Source organism: Engraulis encrasicolus, unplaced genomic scaffold (genome assembly GCF_034702125.1).
Source record: "Engraulis encrasicolus isolate BLACKSEA-1 unplaced genomic scaffold, IST_EnEncr_1.0 scaffold_47_np1212, whole genome shotgun sequence".
NCBI lineage: Eukaryota > Metazoa > Chordata > Actinopteri > Clupeiformes > Engraulidae > Engraulis > Engraulis encrasicolus.
Genome location: NW_026945786.1, coordinates 499,599 through 519,598, shown reverse-complemented (window position 1 = coordinate 519,598; position 20,000 = coordinate 499,599). Strand labels below are relative to the sequence as shown.

Here is a 20,000-nt window from a genome sequence, read left to right as displayed (position 1 = left end):
GGAGAGAGAGAGAGAGAGAGAGAGAGAGAGAGGAGAGAGAGGAGAGAGAGGAGAGAGAGAGAGAGAGAGAGGAGGCGAGAGAGAGAGAGGAGAGAGAGAGAATAAAGGAGAGAGAGAGAGAGAGAGAGAGAGAGAGAGAGAGAGAGAGAGAGAGAGAGAGAGAGAAAGAGACAGAGAGAGAGAGAGAGAGAGAGAGAGAGAAAGAGACAGAGAGAGAGAGAGAGAGAGAGAGAGAGAGAGAGAGCGAGAGAGAGAAAAAGAGAGAGAGAGAGAGAAGACAGTCTAATCATCATCAATGTCAACATTATCCACTGTGTCCTGGTCTCAAAGTAGGAGTCAGTCAGACTGACACGTGCACTCTCCAACACCCAGGGATGGGATATGGGGTCTGGAAGCAGAGGGAGGCAGGGTGCGTGCGTGTGTGCGTGCGTGCGTGCGTGTGTGCGTGCGTGCGTGCGTGCGTGCGTGCGTGCGTGCGTGCGTGCGTGCGTGCGTGCGTGCGTGCGTGCGTGAGTGCGTGCGTGTGCGCCAGCTTGTGTGTGTGAGGGTTGGGGTGGGGTGTGGTTAGTAATTCAAGAACTCAAGAGAGGGCCCACATGCTTCAGATTTCCAAAGCCTTGCACTCAGAGGAAGGAGATACTGTAGAATAAATGTATTGGCCTCTGTTCTTATTATCTGAAGCCAAAATAAATAACAATTTCACATTTTCAATCAGCCAAAAACAGAACTACCGGTATTTACTATGTCGTTCCCCACCCCAACATTGAGTAGAATGGATCTCATACTGTATATCAAACTAGCACAAACACTTAAATTTTATAGCAGTGTAAGCAGTAACACATGACTACATTGTATGATAAAGAGTAGGACAAAAACATCATATATCAGAGTACAAATTAAGTATAACTCTTCAATCGAGTGGTCGTACTCGTCAATTTCTAACTACGTTTGACCAGACTGCAATTGTGATGTCTACGGTATGCCCTTGGTGTCAAAATTTGACATGCGCCTCAAAGGCACCCCCTTGTGGCAGCATACAGTTGACAGCTGACAGTTACTGCTAGAGAAAGGTCTAGGTATAGGCCACATTGTCAACACGTGGCAGGTATGCCCTCGACGTAAAAAAATTGCAGTCTGGTCAACAATAGTCAGAATTTGGTGAGTTGGGATGAGACTGTGTTGGTAATATACTTCATATATATATATATGATAAGATAATATGTGTATAAGAGCTCTTCAAATCTACATGCAGATCCAGGGGGAATGTTCTAGTCTATTCTAGATTCTAGAACATTCCAGCATCCTCACTGGTACTCTATGGTGCAAGGCTTCCAAATCTAGCCCAGTTGCCATGGAGATTCTGTGCTTTTCTTTTTGCTTTGTTTTTTGTTTTGTTTTTGGAGAGAAGGTACAGGAGAGGGAACCCAGATGGGGACTGGAGTCTAGAACAGCTCTCGATCGGACTCAAAAACAGGAGTGTTGCTAGTTCCAGTTCCAGATCCAGAACAGGTTAGAACCCGACCCATAGGCCTATGGACAGACCCTCAGAAACTCTCACGGAGTAGAACGGCTTCAGTTCTGAGTCTAGAACAGTTGTGGTTTTGGTTTTAGTTCTAGTTCTATAACCGGACAAGAGCAGAGCATAACAGACCTGCTCCAGATCCAGGCCCCATCTGGGCAGAGAGAGAACAGAGGGGAGAAGAGAACACAAGAGCAAATACAACGCTACCTCTGCCCAATATACCAGGACTTACTTTCGAAAGTCACCCTTCTCTTGTCTGTGGGGGGTGTAAGATGAGAGAGTTGGATTCAGGGGCAGACCGGGAGGAGGAGAGGAGAGAAGAGATGGGGGGAGAGAAGAAAAGAAAAGAGAAAAGAGAAGATAAGAAAGGGATCCGGAATGGAGAGGAAGAGAAACGTGAGCAATGAGAAAGGAGAGCGAGAAAAGAGCTTACGCACAAACAATATTAGCTTACCCATACCTGCACACACACACACACACACACACATACTGTATGCACACACACACACACACACACATCCGCACGCGCACACACACATGCACACACACGCAGGCGCACACACACACACACACACACTCAAACACACACACACACACACACACACACACACACACACACACACACACACACAAGCACACATGCGTGCACGCACGCACACACACCCACCCACACACATAAGTGCACGCACACACACACACACAGACACACACACACAAGCACCACACACAAGCACACACGTGTGCACGCACGCACGCACGTGCACGCACGCACACACACCCACCCGCACACATAAAAATCCAAAGGACCGTGTGAACCTTTTCGTTCAGTATTGCTGCCTGTCTTCTCACACACGCACACACGCACACACACACACACACACACACACACACACACACACACACACACACACACACACGCACACACACACACACACACACTTGGCACATACTACAGTATTAGCATGTCCACATCTACACACAGATTTACCATCAGGTTTGGGTGTGTGTGTGTGTGTGTGTGTGAGTGTGTGTGTGTGTGTGTGTGTGTGTGTGTGTGTGTGTGTGTGTGTGAGTGTGTGTGTGACTCACCATCGGGGTTGGGTGTGTCTTTGCGTCGTCCTGAGCTGGAGGGTGCGAGGGGGGGTGTGGGCGAGGGCTGGTGCTCGGGGGACTTGTTGGACTTGGTGGACATCATCAGCTGCTGGCGGGACAGGCCAGGGGTCGCAGGGGTACCGCCATGGTCATGTGACTTAGTGTACTGGATCGCTGTGGAGAGACAGGAGAGTTAGGGGTGTGTGTGTGTGTGTGTGTGTGTGGGGGGGGGGGGTCGCAGGGGTACCGCCATGGTCATGTGACTTAGTATACTGGATTGCTGTGGAGGTGAAAACAGAACAGATAAGAGGTGTGTATGTGTGTGTGTGTTGGGGGGGGGGGGTGTCGCAGGAGTGCCGCCATGATCATGGGACTTAGTATACTGGATCACTGTGGAGGGACAGGAGAGTTAGGAGTGTGTGTGTGTGTGTGTGTGTGTGTGTGTGTGTGTGTGTGTGTGTGTGTGTGTGTGTGTGTGTGTGTGTGTGTGTGTGTGTGTGTGTGTGTGTGTGTGTGTCTGTGTGTGTGTGTGTGTGGTGTGTGTGTGTGTGTGTGTGTGTGTGTGTGTGTGTATGTGTGTATGTGTGTGTGTGTGTGTGTGGGGGGGCAGGAGTGCCGCCATGATCATGGGACTTAGTATACTGGATCGCTGTGGAGAGAGGAGTGTTANGAGCAGGGCTTTTTTTGAGGGGGAGCAAGGTGGAGCTAGCTCCGGAAGCTCTGAGGCGCGCTCCCCCAGCTGGATCTTGACAAACGATATTTAAATTATAATAATAAATAAATACATAAATTAAAGTTTTGTTTCGTGCTAATGTCTGGTTTAAATATATGTCTTGGTGATTTCTCAATTCTAATTTGCCCCATGAAACGAGAGGCTACTTATAACCACGTCAGTTTGATTTCAATTGCCATAGGCCTAAACCTGAGAGAGGTTTGAAAAATACTATGTACAAACTAAGGCTATTACGTCCGATTTGAGGTTTCATAAAATTATATGCATTGCTTAGATAGCCTAGATCTAATGCGGCATTGTGACCATATTAAACACTAAACGCCATCTGCGCTGTCTTGTTTATTTCTACGCCGAGTCATCTTTATTTTAAACATTACTAACGCAACATAGGGGCCTGATTGGTTAACCCGCTGTCTAGCCTTGCATAGCCTACTATAAAGTTTAATTCATCAGCCAAGTTTAGGCCGCCGACTCCTTGCAGACAAATGTCGCGCTGTTCGTTGAGGTGGGAGTCTAGATCTGCTGTTGACAGGTGGAAATTTGAAGACACAACGCATATTCTCGAGGGGGATTGAAAGCACCTTTCCTTGTTAATGACAAGTTAACCTTTACAAAATATCCAAGAAGCTTAATCATCTGCGGTTGCTGTACACAGTTCAAAGGATATTTATTCAGCGAAGTTGTGGATATTTCCTGCCTATTTCTCCACTCCCGCGGTAACCTCGTGCACCATGTCTGGCTGTCAAAGACGCAGTCCAAAATTGAAGTGCGCCAGTTTAAGACAAGCGGCACGACTTGTCGTACTCATTCCAACGTCTGTCAGTGATATCGTGACATTTGTGATACAAACTCCGTGTTCAAATGCGTTCTGAATAGGCTACTGAAGACTGAATATAGCCTACTGAGCGCACGTGTTGTTGCCTTTTAAAATTGAGTTCTTGTTTGCTCGTTGTGTGTAATGCACAATGGTGCTATGCGTCATAAAAATACATTTCAGACCTTATATTTTCAGGTGCATTGTTTCATTTTAGTAACTGCATTTCTATTCAGTGACTGGAGATGTAACTGAATGAGTGGGGATCGAGGGCACTTTACAGGCCTAAAGTGTCGAGGGATATCGAGGGATTTTTATTGGCCTAAATATCAGTCTTAATTTACTTCAACATTAGTCATAATGGCGACTAGAAAAGGGGACCAGCAAATGTGACCTGGGCTTTGCGTTCTATTAATTTTATATGGTTATGCAGAGAGTATGAAACTGCGCAGGGTATTCGGTGCTACTGCATGGTTCCGAATTCGCTCTCGGCACGTAGGTATACAGATGAAGGATGCGTGATGCTGCATTTACCAGAGCAAACTAACAAACTTTCCTTTTGGCATTGGCCTGCATGCTGAATAGTCCACTGTCCATTTTCCCAAATGAAATCAGAATATTCCCAGCACTCAGTAGCAGGTAGCCTATTTATACCGTTCCATAGGCCTATTTGTATTTGATATTGCGCATACATCCCCATTCACGGGGTTGTTCGACCCCCCCCCCATGCGCTTTTTTTCGCGCCGGAGCTACTCCTCCTCAGCGCTCCGGGACCTCCGACTTGACAAATTAAGCACTGGTTAGGAGTGTGTGTGTATGTGTGTGTGTGCGTGTGGAATGACAGGGGTGCCGCCATGGTACTTATATATATATATATATACTGGATCGCTGTGGAGGTGAAAACAGAACAGATAAGAGCTTTGTGTTTGTGTGTGTGTGTGGGGGGGGGTACCGCCATGGTCATGTGACTTAGTATACTGGATCGCTGTGGAGGTGGGAGAGACAGGAGAGTAGGAGTGTGTGTGTGTGTGTGTGGGGGGGGGGGGGGGGGGTTGGGGGGGGGGGAGGGGGTTGCAGGAGTGCCGCCATGATCATGGGACTTAGTATACTGGATCGCTGTGGAGGTGGGAGAGACAGGAGAGTTAGGAGTGTGTATGTGTGTATGTGTGGTGGGGGGGGGGGGGGGTGGGGAGGGGGGGGTGCCGCCATGATCATGGGACTTAGTATACTGGATCGCTGTGGAGAGAGGAGTGTTAGAAGTGTGTGTGTGTGTGTGTGTGTGTGTGTGTGTGTGTGTGTGTGTGTGTGTGTGTGTGTGTGTGTGTGTGTGTGTGTGTGTGTGTGTGTGTGTGTGTGTGAGAAGACAAGCAGCAATACTGAACGAAAAGGTTCACACAGTCCTTTGGATTTTTTTTCTTTTAAGTTCTGTTTTGGTGTTTATGTATTCATCGGCATATTTCGTTGTTTCGACATTCAACATTTGACACTAGCACCGGCCTACCAAAAAATATCAAGCTAGAACTCAGGAATAGGGTTTAATCCCGGGACCCGGGATTCCCGAGAAATCTGATCAAAACAATTTCCTGTTTCCCGGGAAAGCCATGACGGGAAACCGGGAAAAATAAATAAATTCGTGTCTATTTGTTGTCCCAGCAACATAAGCAACAGTGCCATCTAGCAGCGGTAACACTTCAGGCTCATTTAAGCAGCAGCAGTACAGGCCCATTTCAGCAATGTCTGAGGTGCGCGATTGACGTATTATTTCATCCGCAACCGCTTCTCAGAATTTCTAATTCACCCGCCCTAATGTTTTTTCTCCAATTTCCAAAACCGAATCCACCCGCCATCCGCCTATTAGTTTTTAGTATTTAAGATGCCTGAGGCACATAGTCGATCGTCTTTTTCAAGCAGTGCAGGTAATCTTACATCTTGCCAGTCCATGAGGAATTTTGCTAGATTTTTTAATAAAAAGATTGCAGACATTAGAGAAGGCATCCAAGGTGGAAACGCAGCAACCTCTGTCGCCCACTCAGGCGATACACCGAGGGGAGGGTTAAACCCCCCTAGGAGACCTGAGAGTTTCCAAAAGTTTTGTCCAATTACAGAGGACGACCTCTGTAAAATAGTCAGGGAAAGTAAGCAGTCTACCTGCAGCCTTGACGCGATCCCCACATATCTGCTAAAAAACGTACTTGGTTGCTTAGCAGCACCTTTACTGCAAATTGTTAACACCTCTATGCTTACAGGCATTTTTCCAAGCTCATTCAAAACAGCCATGGTAAAGCCACTCCTAAAAAAGACAAATTTAGATCAGAATTCTTTAAACAACTACAGACCTATATCAAACCTCCCCTTTATAAGCAAGGTACTAGAAAAAGTTGTATTTAAACAGCTTAATCAACATCTGGCTGGGAATGATATCTTGGAAAAATTCCAATCAGGCTTTAGAGCCAACCATAGCACCGAAACAGCACTAACCAAAATAATAAGTGATCTTAGGCTCAACACTGCCGCAAACAAAGTTTCAGCACTTATCCTCCTCGACCTCAGTGCCGCCTTTGACACGATAGACCACAACATACTAATTGACCGCCTTGAATCTTGGGTAGGCTTGTCCGGTCACGTCTTAGAGTGGTTCAAAAACATATATTACAGGAAGACAGTTTTTTGTCACCATCGGAGAATACGTCTCCAACAAGTATGATGTGCCTTTTGGAGTTGCTCAGGGTAGTTGCTTGGGCCCTCTCCTCTTCTCTCTCTATATGTTGCCCCTGGGCTCTATCATCAGAGAGCACAATGTTGATTTTCATAGCTATGCCGATGACACTCAACTATATATCTCTGTCGAGCCTAGCCAAACCACTGCCATTCATGCCTTGACTAAATGCATGTCTGCCATTACAGACTGGATGAACAGTAACTTCCTAAAATTAAATGAAGATAAAACTGAAGTGTTGCTCATTGGGCCTAAGAAAAAACGTGCAAAACTCCACTCAAGCCTAGGTGACCTAAGCATACACATTAAAGATAAGGTTACTAGCCTAGGTGTGGTCATAGACTCGGATTTGAGCTTTGAGCCTCACATCAACAAGATAACAAAATCTGCTTTTTTCCATCTTAGAAATGTCAACAAAGTGCGCGGCTTGGCCCCCCGACAAGACGCTGAGAAACTTATTCATGCCTTTGTCACCAGTAGGATAGACTACTGCAATGCTCTTTTCTCCGGTCTCCCAAAAAAATTAATTGACAAATTGCAACTCATTCAAAATTCTGCGGCAAGAATCCTAACAAGAACCAGAATGAGAGAGCACATCTCTCCTGTCTTGGCAGACCTGCACTGGTTACCTGTCTCATACAGAATCGACTTTAAGATTCTGCTCACAGTATTTAAAGCATTAAATGGACTTGCCCCTAGCTATATCTCAGACATGCTCTCTTTTTATGCCCCTGCTCGAGCTCTCAGGTCCTCTGATGCCAAGCTGCTAAGGACCCCCACCCCCCCGCAGAAGAAGATCGGCGACGCCGCGTTTGCCTGCTATGCGCCCAAGAGATGGAACGCCCTCCCCATCGAGATCCGATCAGCCACCTCCGTCGACTCCTTTAAGAAGCAGCTGAAGACCCACCTCTTCATCCTTGCCAACTCCTAGCTGCCAAGGCGTCATAGTGTCCCAGCCGCCGCAGCGCCCTTACTACTCGCAATCCAGCCCTGGCAGGGGGCTCCCCTAGGTGGCCGCTGGTCTCTGCCTGAGGTTTCTTCCTGACTACAGGGGGTCTTTTTTCTCAGACCTCACTGAGCTTTTTTTCCCCCTCACAAACTATGAATCAAGCGAAAGGGAGTTTTTCCTCACCCCTGATGCCACCAGGGGCCTCACCTGAGCGCCCAATCTCTGTGTGACTATCTATGACTTATGATAGGCCCAGCCACTATGGACCTTACACATCTAAGAATCCTGGTCCTAACCTACGTTGACCTTATGACTCTACATTCTCTGTCTATCTCTTCTTCCTCTGCCTTCCTGCTTTTTCTGCCTCTCCTCTATACCTCTCCTTTTAAATCTATCTCTAACAATGTTTTTTCCCATTTGTTAAGCACTTTGAGTTACATGCCTTGTATGACACAGTGCTATACAAATACAATTATTATTATTATTATGTTCTAAAAAAAATCTCTAACTTATAGCGATTCCCAACTTGTCTCCACCCATCGCACAACGTGAAAGTTGAAACGTGTGGATGCTTTAATGCAGCCTAAATTTTAACAGTTTAAATACATCCAGTCCAAGCAGCACAATCGAAACTATTGGCTATCTAGCTTACAAGTTTGGATGGTATCCAATAAGACGAGTCAAGTGTCTTGCGAAGAGTGCAGAGAATTACGTCGCGCGTGTGTGTGTGAGCGAGAGAGGTTGAGAGAGGGAGCGATTCCAAACCTGTCTCCATCCATCGCACAACGTGAAAGTTAACGTGTATGCTTTCATGCAGCCTAAATTGTACCAATTTTGCCTCCTCCCCAAGCAGCACAATCGAAACTATTGGCTATCTAGCTTGCAAGTTTGGCTGGTCTATCCAACAAGATGAGTCAAGTGACATATGTCTTGCGAAGAGTGCAAGCGTCGCTTTGTGTGTGAGCGAGAGAACTAGAGAGATAACGAGAGAGAGACGCTTCCCAAAATTGCTCTGCAGAAAGGGCAAGGCGATGTCTCCAAATATTAGACAAAATGCAGCTTATTTTAGTTAAGTAGACATCAGGAAAGTATTTTGTTTAGTTGCAAAGCCGAGCTGATTGGTTAATATTGCTCTGAAAGTCACTGAAGTCTATGCCTATATTTTGATGGGTTTATTATGCGCGCGAGGTCACCTAACTGTAGTGACGCCCGGTGCTATTACCAGAGGAAAACGATAGCACTTGGGCAAACGGTAAAGTCAGTTTAGCCATGCATACCTGCCTATGATGAACCAGTTTTCTTGTTTGAAAAAACACTCTTCCTGGCGCTAAAGCAAACTGCCATTTCTGACTGACCCAGATGAAATCCCATGCACGGAACTCCACTATTGAGATGACATCGTATAGGCTATATTTCCCACCGCTTATCACAGTAGCCGACAGTGAAACATTGTTCTCATGAAGCTGGCGGTAGACGTGTATACTATCCACAGGTGAAGGACAATGTGCCATGATTTGCGCACAACCTCAAACACAATTCCTTAATGGAAAATAGCCAACCCACTGTTGCATCAAACTTATAGGTGAAAGTCGTGAGCTCCACCAACAATCCACCGTCATTGATAAGCGCTGCATGCTGCGCACAGGCTATCATCTTACACTTCATTATTATTGTGTTGGTGGATAGGAGAGCTTTATCTTAATTCCTTTCTCCCAATAATGATACAAACAGTAACAACTTGATACAAAATGCCAGTTTGGGAGGAACAGTTGAATTATAGCCTCTACATGACTAGATCAAAAAATTGAGAAAAAAAAATAAAAAAAAAAAAAAACGGGATTTCCCGGGATTCCCGGGAAATGGGCCGTCAGATCCCGGGATTTGATTCATGCCATTTTCGGGAAATATATTAAACCCTACTCAGGAAGCCTGCACATGAAAGCTCCTAAAAGATGTCAAGTTGTTTACAACACAACTCTTTTAAATAACATGACCTGGAATACTGAAAGTCTTCTTCAAAGACATTAGAAGAATGCTACCCCTGAATTAAACAGAACTTTCTGTGCTAAAAAAAATATATATTTATTATTTGTTCCTCTGATTAATCTGCACCTCTGCTTTCTGTTGCTCCTGACACCTGAAGACTTGTTCAGAAGTCAAGGAATTAAACCAAAGACGGACGCACACACGCATGTACACACACACACACACACACACACACACACACACACACACACACAGAAACACAGACACACAGACACACACACACACACACACACACACACACACACACACACACACACACACACACACACACACAAACACACACACACACACACACACACACAGAATTACACACACACACAGAAACATACCACACACACACACACACACACACACACACACACACACACACACACACACACACACACACACACACACACACACACACACAATTCTGTGTGGAATGAATAATTTGTCAGAAGGCGGTATGAAAACCCTTGACTGGCTTTAAAAGACGGCTAAAGCTTTGTGTACCTTGCCTTTCCTCTCCCCGTGGGAAGAAGCCATGCATTTTAATGAGCTATGAAAGAGGTGGTTTTAAAACATCTGCTCTGGTGATGGTTCACACACACATGCACGCACGCACGCACGCACGCACGCACACACACACACACACACACACACACAAAACACACACAAAACACACACACACACACACACACACACACACACACACACACACACACACACACGCACACACACACTAAAAGTTGGAGTTTTAAGACATCTCCTCTGGTGGAGGCATGCTAATCCCTAGCGACAGGAGGCAGCTAGCGTCGTGGCATGACTGCATTCAGGAGGATTAGCCTCCTCTGACAGCCACGTCAGCTAATGCTAGTGCTAATGCTAGCAGTGGTTCTCAAACTGTTTTGAGCTGCTAGCTGGCCTTAGTGAAGGCATTTCGGTTTGGTTGTTATTAGCAAAGCTGGTGGCCTTCAATTGGTGTCCATGTGCACAGCCGCTTAACATTTCTGGGGTGGAAAAACTGTCCAGGATGCCCCTGACAGAGTAGAATATGTTGAAGTGATGGCTCCCCACCTACCACAATCTGGTCTTTGGCATCTTAAACACATTTTTGGCATTTAACAGTCAGAGGGTACTGACAAGGTCAAATACAGAAACACACACGCGCACGCACGCGCACACACACACACACACACACACACACACACACACACACACACACACACACACACACACACACACACACACACACACACACACACACACACACACACACACACACAGACACAGACACACACACACACACACACACACACACACACACACACACACACACACACACACACACACACACACACACAGTTGGCCATCTGTCTGACATGGAATATTTGCCAGGTGCTAATCAGACTTTCTATTAAATAAACATTCCGTATCTATTGGCAACCCCACTACAATGTCAAACACATAGACAAGTACTACAATGCCATGTCCTGGTGCCTTGTCCACATCATCCCTGAACTGTAAGTGAAGGTTTGTTTATTAGGATTACACAGTCTCATCGCGATGCAACAGTTGCTGATGCCATTTGACCAGATGGCATTTTCTGACACCAAAGGTATGCCCTTTGTGTCAAAAAGTGACATGTGACTCAAAATCAGTCCCTCATGGCAGCATACCTTCACTGATTATTAGGATTAGGCAAATGTCAACATGCACGGCGACAGGTGTGCACTCGCTGGCAAAACCTGCTGAAATGGCATCAGAGATTGATGCCTGGGGAGTGAGACTGGGTTGATGAGGAGGGGAAGAGTTCTCTTGCTGGTTTTCAGACAGACTGTAACTTTACAGTACTCTACTGTACAACTGTACAACTTTGACCGACAGCGGTTTCCAACAATCAGAGGTTGAGTTGTGCACAGTTAGTTTCGTGCAGTCAGGGGGAAACGAAAATTTAGAGCCCATGCATAGAGTCCTATACCATAATCCTGAGCCCTGTTTCCACTCACGATCTCATAATACAGATCCCTATAGTGTCCTATACCATAATACAGAGCAGGGCTTGACATTAACTTTTTCGCTTGCCGGCCACTGTGGCTAGTGGTTTTCCGGAGTCACTAGCCATCCAACTATTCTACTAGCCACAAATTTGTTTTTTGTTTTTTTGATGCTGTACCTCTAACCTCAGAGGAAGAGGTGCTTAAAGCAAGAAAATGAGTAACTCAGCTTTTTCTTCAACTTAGATACAAACAATTGATACACAAGGGACTAAGTGCAGAATATACGCTATTGTGATATGTCATTCCATAGAATAAGCTACCTGCCAAATTGGATAGTGACACTGAAATTGTTACCAGCCACAGCCAAGTTTTACCAGCATTTGGCTGGTTTGCAGGTGCCAGTGTCAAGCCCTGATACAGAGCCCTGGTTCCACTCACCATCTCGTAGCTCCATGCGTGTCTTCTGCAGCGCGTCCTCCAGTTCTGAGCTTCGCGCTCGCTCCTTCTCCAGCGCGTTCTTCAGGTCACTGTACTGCAGCGGAACGGGCGTTACCGAGGGAACCGGCGACACCTGGCCCTGTCCCTGGGCCGCCAGCGCCGCAAGCAGGTCCTCTCGACGACGCGCGCCGAAGATTCCCTGCTGCAGAGGCAAACAAGGGGTTAACGAAGTTCACCAACCTATATAGGCACACAAGGAGTTAACGACCTTCACCAAAGATCCCCTGAGATGTACAGTATTCACACAAGGAGTTGACGACCATTACCAAAGATCCCCTGAGATGTACAGTATTCACACAAGGTGTTAACGACCTTCACCAAACATCGCCTGAGATGTACAATAGGTGTGTTCCTCAAAGATTCTCTTGCAGCATACATATACACCCAAGGGGTTAACAGCGTTCACCGAAAATTCCCTGCTACATAGTCTTATGTAACAAAGAATCTTGGTGAACGTCATAGTTGGAGGGGTTCACATCGTTCCCAAAGATACCCAGCTTGAAAGCAAACAAGGGGTTAATCAAAAATTCTCTTTCTGCTATGTTCTGTAGCTAGCCACACTTTGTGACTTGTGGGGGTATGATTGGATATTTTTTCTCTGATGTGGGTAGAGGTTTAATTCAGGGAGCTTTTTAAAATGCTTCCACTTTGTGTTTTTTCCTCTCCCCCCCTGGGGTGTTTCGAATCGAGAAAAATCCTCCTCTCCGAGACAGCTGAACAATGAGCAAGAGTTTGCATCATAGTGGAAGCTCTGACTGAAGTTCTTCACACAGAAAAAGATGGCGGCAAACAAAGACAACATAGTCGATGGTTTCAACTGTTCAATTGTTCTAATTAGATGTTCTGTTGAGTGAACATGTGGAGTTGTATGACAAGGGCAGAGGTGTCAACAGTAAAAGTTGAAGCAAATTCATGATACAACACCTGTAGGCCTACATGATATTACATAGTTTTTACAACAGTTATTCCACTGTACCTACTGAGGTAGACTATTGTTCCTGAAAAATATTAAAACGCTAAAAAAAAAAAAACATTTGACCCAACCACCTGATTTTGACAGGCAGAGGCGCATCTTGTCACCAGGCTAGGCAGGCAGATGCTTTGGGCCCCTATATAGTGAATAACTGCTAACAGTTCACTACAGTATTGGAAATTTTGTTTCAAAAGTTAAATCCTTTGAATTTTCGCTTGGGGCCCCACATTATCGTAGAATCGTGTCTGTTGACAGGTACTGTAGTCTACAGTAACCGTACAGTAGACCAGTTATTTAGTGAAGAAGGAGAATGTAACGCATTTTATACCTCTACTTTTACATTTGACACCTCTGGACAAGAGTTGTATTGTGGCTTTGCCAATTGGGTCAAGATGTATGTTGTGAAGTTTGAAGGAAAGAGATGACACTGAAGTATTTCGCAATGTGATGGGTAGTAATGGGAAGGTAACCTTTTAACCCTTTTCTTCTTTGAGGGTGGTCAAGGTATTTTAAAGGGTCCCTTCTCTGTGTAATGAGAAGGGAAATGTATCTTGAAGGGTTGCCTACATTATGTGTGATGGGAAGGTTAATGTATCTTGAAGGGTTGCCTACATTATGTGTGATGGTGGTGTATCTGAAAGGTGCACCGTGTAAGATTTCTAGTAGTGTATTTTCAGAATTCATGTTGCCCATTCACAAAGGTTGCCTTTTTCATGAATACTTACCACCACCATCAAATTGTAAGAATTTAAGAAAAGACTGGGAAAATTGAACTTTTTTTCAAACATAAAAAGGGGGATCTTCTCATGGTCCGCCATTTTGAATTTCAAGAAATATACCTTTTTAGCTGCAAAACGTACTGTACTTTGGTCAAACTTGTAAATATTGTTTTTTTATCTGGTAAATATTCATGAAAAGACCATATTTCAGCAATACCTACTCTGGCCACATCTTATACAGTGCACTTTTAAAGGGTCCCCTGTGTGCAATGGGGGTCATTTTATGTCTGTCTTAATGGTGATGAATCTTAAAAGGTTGCCTATGTGTTTGGCTTGATCATGTCCTCTTTTGAAAGTCGCTTTGGTTATAAAGCGTCTGCCAAATGCAATGTAATGTAATGTAATGGGAAGGTTAATGTATCTTATGGGGTTCCCTACAGTATGTATGATGATAATGTATCTTATGGGGTTCCTACGGTATGTGTAATGTGTGTAACCTTTTTCTTCTTTGAGGGGTGGTTACGGTAATGGACTGTAGTTTAACCCTATCCAGACGGGGGGGGGGGGGGGGGGGGGGGGGGGGGGGGGGGCTAAAAGTGCCCGCACCAACTTTGATGTCGTATAACTCCTGAATGACTTAAGCTATGACTACGAAACTTTGTGACTTTTCCTAAAATGAAGTTGGCTACAGTGTGATAGCAAAATATTAAGTTTATCATTTTTGTTGTCAACGGCAACGGTTTTCTGACAGGTACGCCTGACCAAAAATCACTGATCTAAGTCTCATCATCATCACTTTTCATATTTTTTTACATTTTCATCAGCATCAGACACCCTTGTGAACATTTGAAGTGGTCTGAAGCAAATAATAACCAAAATTGATGTGCATTTCCCAAGTTAGATGGAAAATACATGAAGGTGACATTTTGGGCAATAAAAACAGGAAATGACGTCATAATGATGTAATAATATCCAATAATGACACCAAACTGATGTCATTCATAGATCTTTGACTGAAGATCATCCCCTCCAAGTTTGGTGGTCATACGACATTTGGTTCCTAAGTTATGAGGGGGGGGGTCAAAAGAGGCCCCCCCCCCCGGTCCCAGGACTGCCAAAAAAGCCCGGTCTGGATAGGGTTAAATGGCCCCCTGTACAGTGTAATGTATGTGTACTGGTAAGGTTAATGTATCTTAAAGGGTTTCCTACAATATGTATGATGATAATGTATCTTATGGGGTTCCTACAGTATGTGTAATGTGTGTAACCTTTTTCTTCTTTGAGGGGTGGTTACGGTAATGGACTGTATTTTAAATGGCCCCCATAATGTAGGTGCAATGGTAAGGATAATGTATCTTATGGGGTTCCTACGGTATGTGTAATGTGTGTAACCTTTTTCTTCTTTGAGGGGTGGTCCACCTGGGCCTGGAGGAAGTCTATGAGCTTGGTCTGCTGCGTGATGGTGCCCTCCAGCTTCACCTTCTCCTGGGAGTACACCGCCTGCAGGGGGCGATATTACAACATGACACTCAGGTCTACGAAATCATACGATGCGATACGATATAATATGGTACGATAAAATGTGATACGATACGATACGATATGATAACACTTTATTGTCAGTTTTCACTGAAATTCATTCTGCATCCTTGAACAAGACTCGTTTAAGGAAGGTCAAGACATACAAGACAGACATCATTCATTCATTTGTCCTTCCCTCCTTAATTCCTTTCTTCCTTTCTCTGTAGCTGGTATTGAATATCATACCTGTACGTTCTGTAGCTGGTATTGAATATCATACCTGTACGTTCTGTAGCTGGTATTGAATAATCTACCTGAATGTTCTCTTTAAGTGCTCTATCTCTATTCTACGGGGTGTTCCCCTGGATGTCCATTCCTTCCTTCCTTCCTTCCTTCCTTCCTTCCTTCCTTCCTTCCTTCCTTCCTTCCTTCCTTCCTTCCTTCCCTCCTTCCTTCCTTCCCTCCTTCCTTCCTTCCCTCCTTCCTTCCTTCCTTCCTTCCTTCCTTCCTTCCCTCCTTCCTTCCTTCCTTCCTTCCTTCCTTCCTTCCTTCCTTCCTTCCTTCCTTTCTTCCTTCCTTCCTTCCTTCCTTCCTTCCTTCCTTCCTTCCTTCCTTCCTTCCTTCCTTCTCTCCTTCCTTCCTTCCTTCCCTCCCTCCTTCCTTCCTTCCTTCCTTCCTTCCTTCCTTCCTTCCTTCCTTCCTTCCCTCCTTCCTTCCCTCCTTCCCTCCTTCCTTCCCTCCTTCCTTCCTTCCCTCCTTCCCTCCTTCCTTCCTTCCTTCTTCCCTTCCTTCCTCCCTTACTTCCTTTCTTCATCTCCTCTTTCCTTCCTTCCTTCCTTCATCCCCTCTTTCCTTCCTTCCTTCCTTCCTTCCTTCCTTCCTTCCTTCCTTCCTTCCTTCCTTCCTTCCTTCCTTCCTTCCTTCCATCCTTCCTTCCTTCCTTCCATCCTTCCTTCCTTCCTTCCTTCCTTCCTTCCTTCCTTCCTTCCTTCCTCTATAGCTGGTATTGGATATTATACAGTACCTCTACATTCTGGATCTCTTTAATATTCTACCTGTATGTTCTCCAGTTGGTACTCGAGGTCTGTCCTCTCGGTCTTGAGCAGGTCGGTCTGGTTTACTATGCTGCATTATAATGTAATATAATCTATACCTGTATGTTCTCCAGTTGGTACTCCAGGTGGGTCCTCTCGGTCTTGAGCAGGTCTGTCTATGTTTTCTATGTTTGGTACTCTATTAGGTAGGCTACTGTATCTCTTTAATATTATATCTGTACATTATGTAGCTGGTATTGAATATTCTACCTGTATGTTCTCCAGTTGGTATTCCAGGTCGGTGCATTCATTCTTGAGCCGGTCGGTCTGGTTTACTACACTAGAATACAGTACCTGTATTATAATGCAATATGTAATGTTCTACCTGTATGTTCTACTGTTGGTACTCGAGGTCAGTGCGTTCGGTCTTCAGCAGGTCTGTCTTTACTAGTTTACTATGCTAGAATACAGTAAGTGTATTACAATATAATATATAATGTATACCTCTATGTTCTCCAGTTGGTACCTGTATTATAATGTAATATATAATGTTCTACCTGTTTGTTCTCCAGTTGGTACTCGAGGTCGGTCCTCTCGGTCTTGAGCAGGTCTGTCTATGTTTTCTATGTTTGGTACTCTATTAGGTAGGCTACTGTATCTCTTTAATATTATATCTGTACATTATGTAGCTGGTATTGAATATTCTACCTGTATGTTCTCCAGTTGGTACTCGAGGTCAGTGCGTTCGGTCTTCAGCAGGTCTGTCTTTACTAGTTTACTATGCTAGAATACAGTAAGTGTATTACAATATAATATATAATGTATACCTGTATGTTCTCCAGTTGGTATTCCAGGTGGTGCGTTCGGTCTTGAGCAGGTCGGTCTGGTTTACTACACTAGAATACAGTACCTGGGTGTTCTCTATGAGTATCCTATATTCTAAATTACCTGTATGGTACTAGGTACTGTATCTCTTTAATATTCTACCTGTATGTTCTCCAGTTGGTACCTGTATTATAATGTAATATATAATGTTCTACCTGTATGTTCTCCAGTTGGTACTCCAGGTCTGTCCTCTCGGTCTTGAGCAGGTCTGTCTGGTCCAGAGCGTCCTGAAGGCCTTGTGTGAGGCGGAAGATGTGGCTCTTCTGGAGGTCCAGCTGCTGCTGTAGCTTCGCTTGCTGAAACACACACACACACACACACGCGCACACACACACACACACACAGGCACACGCACACGCACACGCACACGCACACGCACACGCACACGCACACGCACACGCACACGCACACGCACACACACACACACACACACACACACGTTTTTTTTACTATCGTTGTAAAAACCTTCCACTGACTCCTATTCATTTTACTGGTATTCAAAACTAGTGAATTCCAAAATTTACCAAATTGACCAAAACAATCCCTAACCCCAACTTGTCAGTAAACAAATGTTTTTGCACTTTTACAAAACAGCACGTTTAATGGTTGTGAGGACTGACTAAACATCCTCACAATGTCAGGTTGTGGTCCTCACAACAGTGGTATAACAAATAGATACAAAGAGTCAGCCAGAGAGATATATCCATAACTTTTTAAATTCATCTGTATTGACATTCCCACAACCCCACATGAGTAAGCATGGCTTGCTACAGACCTCCCCCACACTCGCAGCTGAAAATAGTAGCGCGCCACAGCAACAAACTTTAACATGTTCCTCTAAAAGCAGCATCTCTTCAAACACCTCGACACCACAGCTGAGAGCAGCCTCCCTGCATGCTAAAGCAGCAGCAGCAGCAGCAGCGGTGTGGACAGGGCCGGATGAAGAAGGCCCACGGCCCCAAGGCTACAAGTTGCTGTAGGCCCCCATGGAAGGCAAATTTTATAACGGAAATTGCATAGATGGCGTCATAATTCCAAACAAGAGCAGTATTGATGAGATTTAATCTGATGACATCTTTACCTGACTTAGCAGACTAAGTTATCAATAACGCATCTTATAACGCTTTTTTCCCTCCTTTGGCCAACTGGGGGCCCCCTGGCAGGTGCGGGCCCCTAGGCTGCAGTCATATCTAGCCTGTGGGGCCCTGTAGCAGGTGGGGGGAGGGGGGGGTAGGCTGCAGCCATATCTAGCCTGTGGTGGGGGCCCTAGGCTGCAGCCATATCTAGCCTGTGGGGCCCCTAGGCTGCAGCCATATCTAGCCTGTGGGGGCCCTAGGCTGCAGCCATATCTAACATGTCGGGGCCCTAGGCTGCAGCCATATCTAGCATGTCGGGGCCCTAGGCTGCAGCCATATCTAGCCTGTGGGGGGCCCTAGGCTGCAGCCATATCTAGCCTGTGGGGGGGCCTAGGCTGCAGCCATATCTAGCCTGCGGGGTCCCTAGGTTGCAGCCATATCTAGCCTGTGGGGGCCCTATGCTGCAGCCATATCTAGCATGTGGGGGCCCTTGGCTTCAGCCATATCTAACCTGTGGGGCCCTAGGCTGTAGCCATATCTAGCCTGTGTGGGGGGGGGGGGGGGCTGCAGCCATATCTAACATGTCGGGGCCCTAGGCTGCAGCCATATCTAACATGTCGGGGCCCTAGGCTGCAGCCATATCTAGCATGTGGGGGCCCTAGGCTGCAGCCATATCTAGCCTGTGGGGGGCCCTAGGCTGCAGCCATATCTAGCCTGTGGGGGGGCCTAGGCTGCAGCCATATCTAGCCTGCGGGGTCCCTAGGTTGCAGCCATATCTAGCCTGTGGGGGCCCTTGGCTTCAGCCATATCTAACCTGTGGGGCCCTAGGCTGTAGCCATATCTAGCCTGTGGGGCCCCTAGGCTGCTGCCATATCTAGCCCGTGTTGGCCCTAGGCTGCAGCCATATCTAGCATGTGGGGGCCCTAGGCTTCAGCCATATCTAACCTGTGGGGGCCCTAGGCTGCAGCCATATCTAACCTGTGGGGCCCTAGGCTGCAGCCATATCTAGCCCGTGTGGGCCCTAGGCTGCAGCCATATCTAACATGTCGGGGCCCTAGGCTGCAGCCATATCTAGCCTGTGGGGCCCCCTGGCAGGTGGGGGGGCCCTAGACTAGGCTGCAGCCATATCTAGCATGTGCATTAATCTGGCCCTGTATAGTGGGGGCTTACATAACTCGTCCCTCTGCAGACTGTCTGATAGAGGAGAGAGAATAGTCACTGAGCCCCCACTGCAGTGAGAGAATACTGTAGCCACTCAGCCCCCACTGCAGTGAGTCCAGGAGAGGGGAGAGGGCACATGTGGAACTCTTTCTCAAAATGCACATAACATAGTTTCAGCTAGCATCAGCTTCTCACTAACATCAGCAAAATCTGACGTTTTGATGTTTGAATTTGGTAAGCACTGCAATCTGTCTTGGACCAGAGAGAGGGCATATGAAGAGC

The 20,000-nt window shown here is 45.9% G+C and overlaps 1 protein-coding gene across 1 annotated transcript in view; it reads right to left on the bottom strand.

Moving 5' to 3' along the window:
- The window catches only part of LOC134444243 (citron Rho-interacting kinase), a 105,396-nt gene that overhangs the window by 18,702 nt on the left and 66,694 nt on the right, over positions 1 to 20,000 (bottom strand). Inside the window, exons 20-23 of the mRNA XM_063193608.1 lie at positions 17,637 to 17,777; positions 15,434 to 15,541; positions 12,270 to 12,488; positions 2,612 to 2,780 (exon numbers count right to left, since the gene is read on the bottom strand). Coding sequence (XP_063049678.1) covers positions 2,612 to 2,780; positions 12,270 to 12,488; positions 15,434 to 15,541; positions 17,637 to 17,777 — 637 coding nt within the window. The remainder of the gene's footprint in view (positions 1 to 2,611; positions 2,781 to 12,269; positions 12,489 to 15,433; positions 15,542 to 17,636; positions 17,778 to 20,000) is intronic.